This window comes from Dreissena polymorpha, chromosome 3 (assembly GCF_020536995.1).
Source record: "Dreissena polymorpha isolate Duluth1 chromosome 3, UMN_Dpol_1.0, whole genome shotgun sequence".
Taxonomy (NCBI): domain Eukaryota; kingdom Metazoa; phylum Mollusca; class Bivalvia; order Myida; family Dreissenidae; genus Dreissena; species Dreissena polymorpha.
In genome coordinates, this window is record NC_068357.1 from 149,410,462 (window position 1) to 149,429,292 (window position 18,831).

The 18,831-nt window shown below is 36.1% G+C and overlaps 2 protein-coding genes across 2 annotated transcripts in view; both read left to right on the forward strand.

The window, feature by feature from the left end:
- LOC127871938 (myoneurin-like) overlaps window positions 1-18,831 on the forward strand; it is a 235,836-nt gene that overhangs the window by 130,452 nt on the left and 86,553 nt on the right. The window lies entirely within an intron of this gene.
- LOC127872682 (tryptase-like) lies at window positions 12,561-16,537 on the forward strand. The gene is made up of 3 exons (XM_052416012.1): window positions 12,561-12,729; window positions 15,616-15,737; window positions 16,370-16,537. Exons 1-3 carry the CDS (start codon window positions 12,561-12,563, stop codon window positions 16,535-16,537), a joined length of 459 nt encoding a protein of 152 aa, XP_052271972.1.

An 18,831-nucleotide genomic window follows, 5' to 3' on the forward strand; every position in this document is an offset into this window, starting at 1 on the left:
AAAGCAGTTTTTTATCGTGTATACAATAAATGTATTTCAAACCAGAAGAAGCAAAGCAATGGGCTTTTATATTACCTACCTACCACGTTAACCCGGCTTTTGTCCGGGCGCTCTTCATTCAGCAGTTTTAAACGGGCGAGTAAGGATCGAAACTTGTTTAAATGAAAAGGTGATAGAGCGCTGAGTCTCTATTTTTTAACTAAACAATTTATCATTTCAATTTAATCATGCTTATTCTTCTTATAATGTTTAGTTTTTTCGTAATATTCTTATTGTTCTCATTTAGTAGTAGTAGTTGCAGCAGCAGCAGTAGTAGTAGTAGTAGTAGTAGTAGTAGTAGTAGTAGTAGTAGTAGTAGTAGTAGTAGTAGTAGTAGTAGTAGCAGCAGCAAGCAGCAGTAGTAGTAGTAGTAGGAGTAGTAGTAGTAGTAGTAGTAGTAGTAGTAGTAATAGTAGTAATAGTAGTAGTTATAGTAGTAGTAACGTATATATTGAGGAGTTTTTTTTATTTATTATTCAGAATCTTGTATTTAAAATGTTAATCACTCAAAAAGTGTGTCTCGCAATGATGCTTACATTTAATTTTATATTATATGTAAATATAAATCGTTAATTTGTTATGACATTCGAATTACTAACTATTAAGAAGCAATTGCTATACATAATGAACTAAATAGTAGACATTGATTCGAATATCCGAAATTAATCAGATCGTTTAAATACGCTTTTGAAAAAGATACTAAAACGCAAAAGACAAGCATACATATAAATTTTAAAAATAACATCATTCAATTGACACTATATTGACATGATGTGGCAAGAATCTTGGTAAGTAAATTAATGCTTAAAAGTATGGATGGTAACGAATACTGAAAATTATATTCGAATATTCGTTTGTCGTTATTCGAATATATTCGAATATTCGATTTTTAGTCTTATATTAAAATGTCCGAACTTATAACCGTCCGGAGCAACGTACTGTTTCATATTGCAATTAATACCACTATAAATCGTATCATATATGCAGCTTTGAAAATTGTGATGAAGTAATAATTTTAGAAAAAAAGATTATTGAATATAATGTTCTTCTTTTCAAATAAATACTGCTTATTTTCATAAGATATAAGATATGTTCGGACAACACATTACCGTAATCCTAAGTTATTTTAATACTTCTACTTGATTCGGATTGCTTCCCATCGATAATATTTATGCTTTTGTTTTCGCTTTTTTTCTGGAATTAAGAACCACGACGATTTAATTGGTTAATATTTGAGTCACTAAATGCTGATTAAACAAGCAAATTCGTTAAATTGATATCCCCGCCAAACAAATTTTGTTTATGGATGGGTGTAGAACTAAAATAAAAGGTATTAGTGAAGGGTTGTGCCTTTTGTCAATTATTTTTTAAACTCATTTGTACCTGGGATGGGTTTGCAGGCAATAAAATGCAGATAGTATATTTTTCATGAATCAATTAACATTGATACTATCATGAGAAATTGCTAGTTATGAGCATTTTCTTAAAAAGAAATCTTACATACAGAGTTACTGCCCAAAAAGTAACAACATACAAAAATAACAAAGGAAAATAACATGAAATAGGCTTTTAAGGTTAATCATCCATCATTGAGTATGACCTTACATGAAACATTAGTGTTACCTGGACCCTTGATGTGAATCGTATGGCCTTACATGAAGTACATTGTGTGACGTTGACCTTAACCCTACACATGAACCTTGACCTTAACCCTAGACATGAATCTTACATACGATGCACAGCAAGGAGGAAGATGGAGAAGAATTATGGAATGTTATTACAGAATCCACTGATGCATGGTAAATTAATGGCTACATAATACATATTTCTACAAATGAGTGACCTTTGATGTGTGACCTTGACTTTGGTAAAAAACATATCGGTCTTGCACTGCCTGATGAAGGGTAATTGATTGTCAATGTGTTTCTTTTAACTTATAGAAATAAAACAAGTCTCTGACTGTTAAAACTGTGTCTTTTATATTTTTTTCAATATCTTTCTAACATCGAAATTGTAATTATAAGTTACAAGGTTCTTTTCAGATCTAACCGCAGACTGCCCACTACTCACCAAAACCCTGCATTTTGTCTCCAAGTTAATTTTCATAAAATTTACTTATAATTTCCATTGGTCACTAAGGTCCGTGCTTATTACTGATTGGTTGACTTGGTGGAATCTACTATAACAACCATTTTATTCATGTATTTACATGCTTGCCAAATACTCCCAAAGTCTAATAACTTTATATTGATATTTATGTTTTACTGTTATCTTTGTCGGTGCAATATTTTGTGTAACCTATGCAAATAAGACTTTTCGGTGACCCGTTCATCTATGCTATTTCAATAACTATGTGAAGTAATACTAATCTCATGTCTATATGCTGACCCTTTCGTTAATTGAAACTCATTGTGAAGTATATGGTCTCTCGGATTCTCTTATTTAACCGACTTTTCATTTTGTTGACTCAACTTATACTCCACCTTGGATGTGTTCTTACTTGTAATAAATCTGAATTCAAGTTCTAGTTTATGTGTACTGTTAGATTATTTGTCAATGACTAATAATGAAAAACTTATCATTAAATTTTTAAACGTCATCCTAACATTTCATATGCATATTATTAAAATATCTCCTTATTAATTTCTATCAAAAGAATAAACAATATGCTATAAGCGTAAATGATAATAAACAATATGCTATAATAGTAAATGATATGCATATGGTATTACATTACACTGATAATTGAGAACAATAATGTCAGGAAGTTTTTGAGAATCCATTTTAGTATGGTAGAATCCTTACCAAATAAGGCGTATTTAATCAAAATGTGTGATTATGACCTGTGTGTGTGACTTTGACCATGACCCTAGCAACCTAGATCATATATTTGACACTCAGCTAGATAATGGAGAACAATTGTGGACAGTTATTACAGAATCCCTTGATGCATAGTCAAGGAATGCATAAATAATGAATAAGTCATCAAATGTGATACCTTTGACCTCAGTGTATGAAATTGACCTTATCCCATAGGATAATGGGTGTTGAATATATATATATATATATATATATATATATATATATATATATATATATATATATATATATATATATATATATATATTCTCATACCAAGTTTCAATGAAGTCCGCCAAATCACTTCCAAGAAATGGTTCCAGACACACAAGTGCCGGACGGACGGACGGACAACGCCAAAACAATATCCCTCCGCCTATGGCGGGGATATTAACATTTATTTAATATATGGATAAAGCATTCAAAACAAACATGCCATACGTCCCGATCTCGGTGGGACAGTTTCGCTTTTGGGGTATTTTCCCGGCGTCCTGATACGAGACCATTTGTCCCGACATTCGTAAAACACGAAGTACATTCTATAAATTTACGATAAATTTCACTATTCAAGGTATGTCTTGCTGAAACTCAATATTACTTATCCCTATATTGCCCCGTATTACCATCTGCTTCTAGTACCCGAGTGCACCAGTGTAAATTTTGACACCTTATCAGAGATTTATCGGCAAATTATTGATTTGATCAGGCATTAACACGATGGTGTTTTATGATATGGGTCGCTAATTGCTATTGATAGATGTGTCGCACGGAAATAAAAGCCAACTGCGGCCCAATCAAGTAAAAAGATTCTGTGTATTATACCACCTGAGGTTAAAAGACCTGTCAAAACACAGATTTTGTATATCAAACAAGTTGAACAGTTATCGATATACATTGCTGTTTCACATTAAATAATTCTTATTTTCGACTGATATAGTTTGTATATATAACATCGATATAAATTAAAAAAAATGTGATTGGTCCCTCTCCTTATACCCTCCCGTTTGCTAATAATCATCTCGTTCATTGATGGCAGCTGTAATCAAAACAATAACTGATACAGAAAAGTCGTCTGCACTAAACCCAAACTGCGACCTGGTACATGTACATATAACTTTTTAAGAAGTATCTTTTTATAACAATAGAATATTCAAATATGAATTTTCGATTCGAAAATTCGGTCGATTCTCGAATATTGGAATATTCGAATATTCGGTCCCATCTCTATTTAAACGATTAAAGCAAAGTTCGAATCGGGGACATGTGTGTCCAAAAACTGGATGAGCCAGTAAAATCATTTAAACCAAAACACTTGCGTCCACTGTTAAAACCTCACGTTTAATTTAATCTTAACACAGTTTTGGTATAATATTTGTTGATCTTGACAAGATCTAAACTGGGTTTGAATCTGATTAACGTGCGAGATCTATTTTGACACGCTTTTGGTTTGCGATTTATTTTGGGTGTGAGTTTCGACTAGCCCTCAATCTGATTTAATTCCCCCAATGCTTGGCATTGACAGTGTCAATGCGGTGATCCCAGTTTTAATAATTGTGTGTTGATAGCTGATGTTTTGTTATTAATTTAGAGCTTTTGGAGCTTCATTGTTTGCTTAATGATATAACATATTTATGCAAATTAAAAATGGCCGATTGGCAGACATTTAGATTTTATTTTGCGGACCAATGGTATTTTTTCAAGTTTGTATATATTTGTTTTAATCCAAGGTAACTGTTTGGACTTTTATTTGTCTATTTTATGTTTCTAAATAGGTTCGAACAAACGAGAATATGTTCGGAGTAAATGATACTTTAAAAAAATATTATGTCTTCTCATGGATTGAAAAGAAAAAAATACGTCGATCAACATAGCCCAAACTTTGAAATAAATATAAATCGGAGAACGGGACACTGTTTCTTTGCCAAAGAGGTTGGTAAAGAGGAAGTTGGTGTGGCGTAAGAAGATCAAAGGACAGTAGGACATAGAGTTAGCCACAATGGAAGGACTTGACGCTATGACATCAGCAACAGAAGCTGGTGTGACTGAAGGCAATGCTACAGTGTTCAGAGGAGAGCAGGACATAGAGTTTTCCACAATAGAATGATTTGGCGCGTTGACTTCAGCCACAGAGGCTTGTGGGATGGAAGGATATGTTACAGTGATTAAGGGACAGCGGGGGATAGAGTTTGACACAATTGAAGGATGTGACGCGGGGACTTTAGCTACAGAGGCTGGTGTGACGGAAGTCAATGCTACAGTGAGCAAGGGACAGCATGACACAGAGTTTGTTACAATGGAAGGACGTGTCGCGGTGACTTTAGCTACAGAGGCTGGTGTGACGGCAGTCAATGCTACAGTGATCAAAGGACAGCAGGACATAGAGTTGGTAACAATGGAAGGACGTGACTGCTGTTACTTTTGCAACAGAAGCTGGTTTGACGGAAGTCAATGCTACTGTGGTCAGAGGACAGCAGGATATAGTGTTTATCACAATGGAAGGAAATGACTCTGTTACATCTGCCACAGAGGCTGGTGTGACGGAGCTTTCGAATCAAGCCAAAACACTCAAAGCAGATCTTACTAAAGATATCATGGGCATAAAGACACAAAAAGACGACGAGGATTACGCTCTTCAACGCAAAGGTAAGCAATCAATCAATATGCAAGCAGTATGCATATCTAACTGCGTGATTATAGAACCTCAAATGCATACAATACTGTTAATCGTTTGGGCGCGTTATATTAAGCTATAAATACCAGGAATAAGTTGGCATGTATTGAGATAAAAAGGCCATTAATTCATTATAACAGTTTGACCCGGCGTATTGAATTTTTACGTAAAAATATGTAAGACATCATGCTGAAAATGATACATATACAAATCCACTAAATGAGATAAATATAAGACGGGTTTTTTAATGTGCATTTTTGTTATTAAAAGTTTATGTTTGGATTAAAAAGTTCATGTTTCGATAGAATGTCTTAAAGTTTGCCGATGTGTCTACAGTCCTTTTCCTATACTTTCATTGCACTTTATTTGGGACAATACTGGATATTAAATGGGCTTATAAGGGAATATATTTAGATGTTGGCTTTTAAAGCTGCATATATATATATATATATATATATATATATATATATATATTAGGGTGGTCCTTATTTATTACAAACAAAAATTTCTTCAGTTTTCTGACGGGGCACCCCCTGGAATGGTTGACTTTTATGAACAAATAATTGTACTGACAATTTTATTTGAAAAAAAAAACATTTTAGGGGTCCCTACCACAGATTTTATATCTATAAAAGTGCCCGCCGAAGGCTTATATGCTCAGTATTCTAAAATATGAATGATTAGGACAAATATGATCACAGAGCACAACATTGCTTTATTGAAGTTCATTCAAACAACTGTTACATATTGTAATTATTATTGGCCTTCTGTGTTGAGACTGTCAAAGTGACAAAAACTGTCTAGTTAGTCCATTGCTAGGGTATTCTTCGCTCGATCAGGAAATCGCTGGCGGTACTTCTTTACAATTAAGAGAAGGAACTGTTTCTGCTCCTCATGGTTTGTGTGCAGCTTGTTGTATTCGTCCATTAAGGCAACTCCACGTTCTGCTACGTCATTCAGAACTCTCATACTACTTACAGTGTTCTTCGCTTACTGATAGTCAGTATCTGCAGACCAGAGCTTCACATCTTTGTTGAGGAAAGTTGACGGTAGACCAGTGATGGTGAAGAATCTACGACTGCTCTCGGTGACAAAGTCTTCCAAGTTCTTGGAGCTCACCAGCGTAGGATCAACAGTTATCCTTTTCAAAGGATGTTCTGTGACCGGTGCTTGCAGGGCACTGACCATCAGACGCTTTGTTTCATCTGAGACTTCGTCGTCAAAGAAAGCTAACGCAATCAGTTCTTCTGACAAGTACCACAAATGTCCTAAAATTTTCTTCATTGCGATCTGAGAGACTGCTTGATTCTGTGCCTTGTATTTGTCGATCTCCTTGATAAGCTCGAGATCAACATGAGGCGAAGATGGCGCTGATGGCGCTCTAAACCAGGCCTTGACATACAGAGTCACTGTGAAAAGACACACATCTGCTATTCCCTTCTCTTCTTTCTTCGCATCTTGAACTGGCTTCTCAGCATCCATATTTTCAATGAATAAATAGCCTTGGCCATCCATCTGGCTCGATGAAGTCCTGACGGAGCTTTGAATGAGCATCCTTGAGATGGAACGCCTCCCAGAAACATTATTGTCAGCTGTAGCAGTTCACGATAATCATCACGAGGCTGAAACTGTTGCAGTTGGTTTTCAGCAAATGAAATAATTTCATTTGCAACACTGGAAACGGTACTGTGCACGATGTCATTCGAACTCGATGCCTGAAAGTTTGACCGGTCAATGAATACCCAACTGCTTTGAAACCTTTTAAAAATCATGATGTCTGTACCCTTTGAAGGGCCAAGAGAAAGAGTAACCGTTGCCTCTAAGACTATTTCTAAAATGTGATGACGGCAAGCAAACCAGAGCAAATCTGTGTCAAGCTTCTGCTCCAGTAGGATGCAAGCACCATTTCTTGGACCACTATTGACGGAAGTAGTGTCGAAGCACATGCACTTGACTTTATCAGCTATGCCCCACGCTACAGTTGCATTATAAACAGCTGCTGCTGCAGCTTCTCCAGTTCCAGATGGCAGCTTCGGTACACAAAGAAGTTGGTCAACTCCTAGTCCAGACACAAGGATTGGGAGCCGGTCCACAATTTCTTTGCTACTGATATCTTCCAGTAATTTCCCATCCCAGTGTATTGTTAATGGAACTGTTGGCTTGAATTCTGTTTTCAAGTTCTCTGCAATTCTCTGCCTACATTTCATCCTTTCTCTTCGAATGGACGATCGATTTATAGTAAACTCTGCTGGGTCATGACCAAGGTGCTGCAGTGCTGGAGTCAGGACAAGTGAAGCATTTCTATCACTGACCTTTGCCATATCCAGACATACTGCTAACTTGTCATTCAGTATTGTGTGTGTGCCACGTTTACGTTTAGTTCTATTTGAAGTTCTGTTTGATGATGGCTCACCAAATGCTTCATTATCATTACCAGACTCCTGTTCGCTTTCGGATGTCTGAAGAATAGCTTTCTCCTCTCTGGCCACTCTGTCCTGTTCTTCTCTCTCTTTTCTTCTCCTGAAGTTTTCTTCTCTGCTGTGAACATCTCTTTCTCTTTTGGCCATGGCTTTGTCAACACTTCCAATCTTACCACGTCGTCCCGCCTCACGCTGAGCTAACAGGAACTCCCTGTCCTCCTGAATGCTAATCATCTTCATGGCGTCCGCATGAGCAATGTCAAAGAGACTCTCTAAGCCATCCTTCCATTCTTCTTCCTTGTTCAGTAGACTTTCAGAGCGCTTTGCTTTATTTTGCTTATTTTTCTTCAGTTTGTCATATTCATGGAACAAACATTCAACTTTTTCAACAACGTGTTTCTTCAACCGTGTGGGGATGCGGGCTTTAGCCCACACTTCAAGAACGTCATAAGCTGTTGAATGTGATGCTTCACGAACGGTCTGTTTGGTGGCCTTTTTGTAATAGAAGAAAAGTGATATGACTTCCTTCTTTGACGGTAACTTTGTAGAACTGAGAATTTCAGACATTTGGCCTATCAGCCACAACTCAGTTTCTCGTCTTGTAGTTGGTTTTGAAGTCCCACAGCAAGCACCGGCCATCTCCCTTAAAATAATAAATTGTATTTGTTACCATCCAATTTAATTATTCAAATTAATTGTAATTTCTAACAAAAACTTATAGAACTCAGAAAACTAAATGACAAGGTTTAAGTTATGCAATATATACACCACATTATTTGTGGCATATACCAGTGAAGTCAATTTAACGTCCTGAACTGGCAACTTTTCAAGTCAAATAATTATTTGTTTGATGGAAAAACAACAATGACATATGAAAACTCTGACAAGGTCTAAAACCAATAATTAAAATACACAATTATGTGCATAAATGAAAAGTCAAGTTCAATACTATGGCACTCAGGCAATTGATATTAATTAACAATTTAAAATGGATTTCGCACAGCGGATCTATCATTCTGTCATCTGTCTGTTTTATAATAATTTATTATTAAATCAATATATTCGGCAAATTAATATTTAAGCAAAAATAAACAAAGAAAACACTCACTTTTGATCCATTATCCACTAGGTCAGTTGTTACGGAAGTTTCCCTGAGAGAGTCAGTAGTCACTAATTCAGATTCATCAAATATTATTGTTATATTGAGTGATTGTCTGTCAGTGTCTGTCTGATTACAAATGGCTGACAGCTGGTGAAATGCATTCTGGATAATTTAACAATAAATAAGTAACGTCATATTGATAAATTATGCAGGCACTGGCAGTGTGGTGTGCAGTGAAAGAGTTTACCAGCATAACAACAAGTGAAAAGCAGCCACGGAACCCCACATGATACTTAACTAATATAGGTGGTAGGGACCTCTAAATGTTTTCAGATTTAGCTGAGTTTTTTTGTGAATTTTTTATGCATGCATATAAACAAAATTCAAGAGTGCCCCATTCAAAAAACTTTGAAAATTAAGGACCACCCTTATATATATATATATATATATATATATATATATATATATATATATATATATATATATATATATATATATATATATATATATATATACAATCTTACAATATATTTGATTGTTCGATATTGAATATACTTGTTATTATACAATGACAAATATTTGTGTGTTAAGTTCCCATGGCATCTATTATATCGCTTGATCAAATTAAAAGGGACATTTTCACAAATTTTGGCATGTATTGAAGTTTGTCATTGAATGCTTTATATTAATAAATGTAAACATTGGATCTAGAAAGCTCCAGTGAAAACCAGAATAAAAAATTAAAGAAAGAAAAAAAGTAACCCTCGTCTGAGCTCGATCCACTAACCCACTAACCACTAACAAAATATAACGACAACAAAGGAACTCTCCGAATTATTCAATCGTTTCTCGTAACAACGCTTTATAATTTTCAGTTTGTTAAATTGTCAAGATGCATATAATGGATATTTTAGAGCATGGTAACTAGTCAGTATTACTGTTTCCTTACACATATCATAACTACAACGAAATGTGCGAATTTGAAACATTTTTTTTTATTTTGTCAATTTACCAAAACATGAAAAGGCCCCTTTAATGTATCAACAAAAATGCATGTGTATCCCTGATAAGAGCATGTTCATGGAATGCTGCTTTGACCCGCTCTTTGTTTGAATTCTAGATGACTTGGCTCCGCATGGTAAGTCACTTTATTTTGCATCTACGATTAGCGTAATTGATGAATGTTATATTGTTATTTATAATGTTTAATGATAACGTTCACTAATTAAATATTTTCTTCATTTTTAATTAGAATCAAAGTTTAAAATCGTGTTGCTTTCGTGCCACGTCATACGAAAAGAGGTCCGATGCCATCCCAAGACAATCCTACGCAATCTGGCCGCGGCAAATCCTGTCCACTAATGAGATTGCAAAACATGGCGTCACTTTATTTAGGACATGGATGCTGCTGACCAGACTATGCGAATGCGCAGGCTGGTTTGAAACAACGCTGGTCTCGTAGAGAATAAGACTCAAGTTCGCATTATGCGAATGTTGTGGAATTATTGCCTTTCTTTAAAAAAAAAACAACTATTTACACCGATTTTTCCTAGATTTATCTCAGAAGTGACGTTTTGAAATTATGTGATTGTTTGATTGAAACTTTAAAATATGCCTTAATATAAGACAGAGGATGTTATCTTGTAACAAACAAGTTGGCGACGTCAATGCCAAGACAGGTTTTTAACGTTATATACCCTTTATTACTTTTATTATTTGTTGAAATGCCGCTCACTTTCTAGCCATATGGACAAGAACGTGAAAAGCGTTTTAATCATATTAATATTCACCATATATCTCGACTTTACTCGCTCGAAATTTCTTAGCGGGTCTCGCTAAGAAAATGTGCAGCGAGTTAAGTCCAGATAAAGAGCAATTATTAATACGAAATAAATCATTTTCTTGCTGCTGATATGGCTGGAAAGTTAGCGGCTTTTAAACAATCAAAACAATTAATTAAGTGCATACAATGGCGAAAAATACCTAAATCGGCATGGGCGTCGCCATCTTTTCTGTTATTTGATTAGCTCTTCTGTCAGAGCAATCAATCAATTTCACTTTTATATACATGTATATCTTTGTAAGAACATATCGACTCGTGTGGCAAAACCTACATTGTGAAAAACGACGCTAGGAAGCGAATTGTAGGCGGCTCGTCGTTACTCCAAGGAGAGTGGCATTGGCTGGTGTCACTTCAACAATTATCGGCTGATAAGAAGTATATGATGCATGTGTGTGGAGCGACACTTTTCTCCCCGCAGTGGCTACTCACCGCTGCGCACTGTTTCGAGTGAGTTCGATTGTCATCGGAAATGGGAATGTATGTACTTAAACATGGGCACACATAAAATGGTCCAGGGAAAGTAAACATTTTTCTCATTGCAGATCCTACGTATTGCCTTATTTATTACAGGTCACCACATTGTTTTATTTTATCCCCCCCCCCACCCCTCACATGAAAGGGCGAGGGATAAGGCAATTCACTTGTTCGTACGTTCGTACATATCTAAGTCGTTCCCGATTCATGTCCGGACTATTGCATCAACAATAATTTGAAAGTTTAAACATAGTTTGATAACCGTGATTACTAAGTGGATACGACGCGCAAGCGCATACCATATGCATATGGCTCCAAAATCATGGTCACACGAAGAGATCAAAGGTCAAATGTAATAATTTAGACGGCTTGTCCTGAGTGTAATTTTATTTTTTATCGGTTTATAGTAAAAAAACTTTACAATGATTATTAAATGTGGGGTTGGTGTGACGCGCTGCACAACACATTCCAATCTCAAAGGTAAAGACCACGCCTGAAGGTTTAAATAATATATGTCCTTAATACAGCTTGACATTGAGTGTTATTTTATCGTCGATGTGACAACTGTAAAATTTGATTATCTTCGTTTAGATCTCTTAGCGACTGGTCAAGGTCACATCAATAGATTGAATGTAAAGAATGAGAACACTATTGCTCGTTCAGACTTAAAGTTCATCACGTATGTGGTAGTTTAGAAATCACTTGCCACACACGAACAACATTTAAATATCGCGGGTTTTACATAATACATGTAACCCTATCCCAAATGTCAACGTCACTTTTCATGGAATATATCTGAATATATATCTCTGCTATAACTTGATTGTTTTCATTTAGCTTTTTCGACACACCATATTCCTGTTTCTAAAACACAGGTAGTGTAGGAAAGTTCATCCATCCGTGTGTTTTATAAATCTTGTATTAAACTCTCCATAGATTTACGTGAAATCTGAAAAAACGAAAGGTAATAGAACATAAGCGCGACGTGAAAAACACATTTTGTATAACATAATCGAAACAAATAAATCTGTTATACATAATCGAAACAAATAATTATAGATTTTCTATACTTGAACAGTAAAGCTATTTTGATTTTAGTAACTGCAATCGACATTAGCAAAACACTTATCTTACAATTTTACATGATTTTACATGATTGTAATATACGAGCATGTCTGCAGTTATCATGAGTCTCTGGAGATTGACCCGTTGGACACAAACAACTGGCGCGTGATACTCGGAGAGCACGTGCAGTATCGAGAGGAAGGCACGGAGCAGAAGCATTCCTTGGACAAGATAGTCACACACCCTAAGTACTCGCGTGGGTGGCTACTCCTATATTAAACACATTAATTACTAGTATTTGATATAAATGAGTGGCATACGCATTACCGTGTGTCACGGACATGCATATGTACTTTTGGAAACATGTTTAAACCGATCATTTTAACTGAGCACTTGCATATTCCATGTTCGTGTTAAAAATAACTGCATACAGATGTTAACCATGCCAATTTATCACACGCGTTCACACATCAACTAAATTGTATCTCACAATTGCACCTGCAGTTAAACTGTATCAGACTCGTAGAAAGAGGTGGCTGACATGGAATGTTTATCAATTCCAATTCATGAAATGTTTGACTGTGTCAACTACACTATTTTATACAAGTTTACTTGTCCACTCCAATACACTACACGAATTTCAGTTTCCACACCAATGACTAACACGATTTCAATGTCAATTTATCATACAATTTTAAGTGTCCAGGCCAATTTATCACAGTTGCCATTGACACATGTGCTACACAGGAAAAGAGCATTAAAAGCGTGTGGTAAATTCTTTATGACATTTACAGATGCGTGTTTTGATGCACACAAATGTCTGACATTCTCTTCAATGTCAACTCCAATGTATCGAACGGTCTCTAGTATCCAGATCAGTGTATGAAACGCTACAACATGTCTGCACTCCTGTCAGTGTCCATATCAATGTATCACAACTCGCTTGTTAGTGTCCACACTTAGTCTCAAACGCTTGTCAGTGTCCACAACTATTTCTCAAACGCTTGTAAGTGTCCACACCTATGTCTCAAACGCTTGTCAGTGTCCACACCTATGTCTCAAACGCCTGTCAGTGTCCACACCTATGTCTTAAACGCATGTCAGTGTCTACACCTATGTCTCAAACGCTTGTCAGTTTCCACACCTATGTCTCAAACTCTTTTCAGTATCCACAACTATGTCGCAAACGCTTGTCAGTGTCCACACCTATGTCGCAAATGCTTGTCATTGTCCACACCTATTCTCAAACGCTTGCCAGTGTCCACAGCTATTCTCAAACGCTTGTCAGTGTCCACACCTATGTCTCAAACGGTTGTCAGTGTCTACACCTATGTCTCAAACGCTTGTCAGTGTCAAAACCTATGTCTCAAACGCTTGTCAGTGTCCACACATTTATCTCAAACGCTTTTCAGTGTCCAGACCTATGTCTCGACCGCTTGTCAGTGTCCAAACCTATGTCTCAAACTCTTGTTAGTATCCACACCTATTCTCAAACGCGTGTCAGTGTCCACAACTATGTCTCGAACGCTTGTCAGTGTCCACACCTATGTCTCAAACGCTTGTCAGTGTCCAAACCTATGTCTCAAACGCTTGTAAGTATCCACACCTATTCTCAAAAGCTTGTCAGTGTCCAAACCTATGTCTCAACCGATTGTCAGTATCCACACCTATGTCTCAAACGCGTGTCAGTGTCCACACATATGTCTCAAACGCTTGTCAGTGCCCAAAAATACGTCTCAAGCGTCAGTGTCAACTTTATCAGTGTCTACAATGTATCACATAGTTATCATTTCCAACGACAATATTTGAATAACACCCTTATCAAGTGACTGTTTCAATTGCATTCTTTTTGTCTTTAACACAGGGCGTTTCTTAAGCTCTAAATCCAAAAACAAGTCATGCATAAAACTATATGCACTGCGCGCCATGCGTCAGACAGTATCGATATACTAGAATAACGTTGCGTGTCTGAACATTCAACAAATGAATTAAAAACTATTCAGCGTCACCTTTAACATATCATACTTTTGTCGGCACCTCCTCCAATTTATCAGACGTGTGCACTTGACACCTAAAATGTATCAGACGTTAACATGTGTCAACAAATATGTAAGACGTGTTCGCGTTTCAATTAAAATGATTTAGCCGTTCGCACGTATTAACTCGTTTATGCAAGAAGCTTCAACTCATTTATATTAAACGCTTCAAAGTGTCATCCCCAATGTATCAGTTGTTTGAACATTTTTATTTCATTGTCGTCGGACGATGCAGTGTTCTATGATATCGCCCTACTAAAGTTGAGCAGGCCTGCTCACCTGTCCGAGTACGTGAACACCATTTGTATGGACCCCAATTACACTGCGCCCGATCACAGCCACTGCGTCACAGCGGGATGGGGAGACTTAGTGAACGGTAGACTCGAATTTCTAATATAAAGAAGTGACACTCCAGCCGCTGGAGCAGTATTGCATTCTCATTATATTCAAATTTTTGGTCCTTTATTTAAGGCAACTGACCAATTGCCAAAACAGTACGAAACAGCGCAATACGAAACAACATACACACATAGAAGAATAAAGCTGGGGTCCCCGCCTTGGAACGGTCAATGCAAAGCATAGGGGGTAAAGCCGGTTTTAGAGCCCTCAACCTCACACTTGGCCCAGCAATATTCATGATACATATAAGTGTAAATAAAAAAGGTCTTAAACAAGGTTTCTAAAAATATTTAAAAAAATATTTATAAAAAAAAACAATACCACCAGCCTCTGAAGGCTGAAAATATAACAACATTGAAGATGTGTACGGGGGTACACGTTACTGCTTCCACGCAGCATACATCAAAATAACCAGATCACTATCATGGAAAAAAATTCAACACATTTGAGGTTTAGAGATATGTTTTTATTTTCCCAAAGAAAGAATAATAATATATTCCCCTTTCAGTAATGATTTCCAGTTGCAAACAAAAGATAAGTAAACTGTGTCGCTTTGTTTGACAATAATATTATTATGATTTAGCAAAGTTTTTGGTAGCCATTAGAAAGGCAAGAGCATCGGAATACTTACGTAAATCTCATATAACAATTTTAACTTGCAATTTTTATACCAATGTTACAACGGGAGAGGCGGCGTTGTTTTCCAGGTGCGAATGAGGGCGTGGAATTACCTCACCATGCGAGTCTTCAGATCGTGCCCAATTCCGTCTGCGCCGAACGCTACGATGTTTCTCCGGAAGACCTCGATGTTTCTCCGGAAGACCACGATGTTTCTTAGGAAGATTACGATGTTTCTCCGGAAGACCACGATGTTTCTCCGGAAGACTACGATGTTTCTCCGGAAGACACACCCCTCATTTGCGCCGCTGGTGAAGGCAGGGATTCCTGTCAGTTGGGATTCAATATTGCGAATGTGAAGTGACATGTTCATTAGCAAATAGCTTAGTATCAAAAAGTCATACATATTCTTGTTTTCAGTGTCTGAAATGAATTCTTATGATAATGCTCATCTTAGGTGACATCATTCGATCTTTTTAAAAAAAAATTCCATGTCTAAATTTTTGTTTTATGACCAACACGCCAACATTAACAAATGACAACATTTATATTTAATCAACTTTACTTAGTTTTGTTTACATACGATTCTTTTCGTTAATTATAGTGATAATAGATATGCCCACGTTGTCATTTTAGTTAATAATTTAATTTACTCGTCCAAGAAATACGCTGGCTAACAAGAAATAAAAATTTCCTAAACTTGTTTGATAATATTTGTTATGAACTAACAATTCGTGTTAGATTCTATCAAATTAGATGTGGTAGCCTATACATCTATGTAGTTAATTACAACGTGAATTAATGTACTTTATGTCATTATAGGGCATTTCACTTGTTTTCTAGGGCGACTCGGGCGGTCCGCTAGCGTGCTTCCATGACGGCCACTGGATCCAGGTGGGCGTGGTCAATTCAGGCAAAGAATGCGCCGGCAACCCACTGTACCCCTCGTTCTACACGCGTGTAAATTACTTCTGCGACTGGATAGAGAATCACGGTGCCTATACCACGTGACTTTTTAAGATCTGTGTGGGGAGTTAAATGTCAACAAAAGCACGACAAAGGTAAGATTTTTAAGGATAACTTTTTTAATATGTCATCATTTTCAATGAGATAAAGTGGAGAGCCCGCTCATTCATGAGAGTTTTCTATAGGTATCATGATTTTGTAAAACAAATGAATATTTTTTCAGTAAAGTGCAACCGCGCGTTTGGACGGTTAGAAAAAGGTAGGATCAGTGTGGGGACATTATTTTATTATGACACAGAAACATCACCTCTCGTGATTTAAAGCAATAAACTTTATGGGCGGAGCTTATACTATATCATTTTGCATTCTTTTTTTCAGGTTTCTTTCATATATTTATGAAAACAAAATCAAAAAAAATAATTCTAACACTAATATGATCTGTGTGGTATACGTGTTTAGAAGGATCTGTGTGGTATCCGGGTTTCTACAATTTACGGATAAATTGAGATAATAACGACAATAGATATATTTTTTAATTAATTTCAATTATTTCAATACAACAATTACTACTACTACTACTACTACTACTACTACTACTACTATTACAACTACTTCTTTTACTACTACTACTACTACTGCTCCTACTACTACTACTACTACTACTACTACTACTACTACTACTACTTCTACTACTACTACTACTACTACTACTACTACTACTTCTACTACTACTACTACTACTACTACTACTATTACTACTACAACTATTACTACTACTAGTAGTAGTAGTAATAGTAGTAGTAGTAGTAGATCTATTATTATTATTTAAAATTCATTCATTTCAGTAATCACCTATTTGGCACTAGTGAGCGGACAAGGGTTAAGGGAAGAAAAAATAGAGGAACTAGTTTCACGAGACAGGAATGCTATACAGAAGGGGACACTAGGAGTAAGGTGGGAGCGGGCGAGACGAAACGATAGCAAACTGTTGCCAACAATAAGAATGCGGATAGACGAACACAATGGACATTTTAATTCTGACACAAATTATGCAATAGAAATTGTGTCAAATATTACACAGGTTGACAAAAAGCAAAGGCATGTTCTTTCCTGAGTAATACGTATGTTCAAAAATCAAATTTGGAATACAAACTGATAAGACAGAATCCACCAGACGTATTGGCTTGTCATTTTGTTGTTATTTAAAGTTTAAGGTAAACGGTATGTTTATTAAAAACAAAATACTGGTCATAGTAGAAACATATATATATGTGTGTGTTTGTGTCTTTGATTTCATATATGGAATTCATATTGTTGCATTAGTTCATTACATAGTATAGATATTGACAATCATTCGCCATGTGTTGGTGATAATGTCATGTTCTAAATTATGTCGTTGTATTCAGTGTAACAAGTGTATGCTTATCTTTAGCGTTAATAATTTTGAAATGAATATAAAAAGTAAATGAATAAATATTATATTATATGATTATATATGTACGATTTTCCTCTTGTGTTGTGGATGGATGCAGCTCTGAAGAATGTCAAGACGTATTTCGAATTAAGGAGTATTGTATTGTATGCACAACCACATTGCATACATTGTTTACTGTCAATTACCACGGCCTAGAGTAATTATAAGCAGGCAGTTAATTATGTAAAGCAGTCGTGAAAATCCCTAGTATTAGAAACCCTGGCTGCTTATGATTATCGAAATAACTCGTGACAGCGGTATTTAAAATTGAAACCAACGAAAAAACATCGCAAAACTTTAATCAAGTTATAATTAAAAAAGAATCACAGATTCGAATACAAATCACAGATGCGATATATTAATGAATAACGTAAATCCAAATTATTGCACAACTATTTGAGAATGATTTTAAACACACACACGAACTAAACGAAACCTATTAAATTAATCAAATTCGGATAACTTTAGAATCATTTTGAAAAGCAAAGTAAAAGTAAAACAACGAATAAAATAACGTTAAACGATAATAAAGTTACACAGACAAACTGTAAACTATTATGATTTTTAATCCGTATTCACGGATTTATGTGAAGTCCTCACGTATCGAGAAAGGTTTGTTTTGCGTTTGTACGTTTTGAAACACTCCTCACTACTGTAACACTTGTCATGCATGTGGGTATTGACGTGCTCTCTAAGGTCATTCTCACTCCTAACTGCCAACACTGCTAACATTTCACCAATCCCTCTTTTTTGCACTTTTCTCTCTAGCCACGAGTAGGTACTTGTCCGCAAAGCTCCTGTCGCACTGTACACACACGTGACATTGGGGTCCTTTGTTCGTTGAAGCCTTCTAAGATTGTAGGCA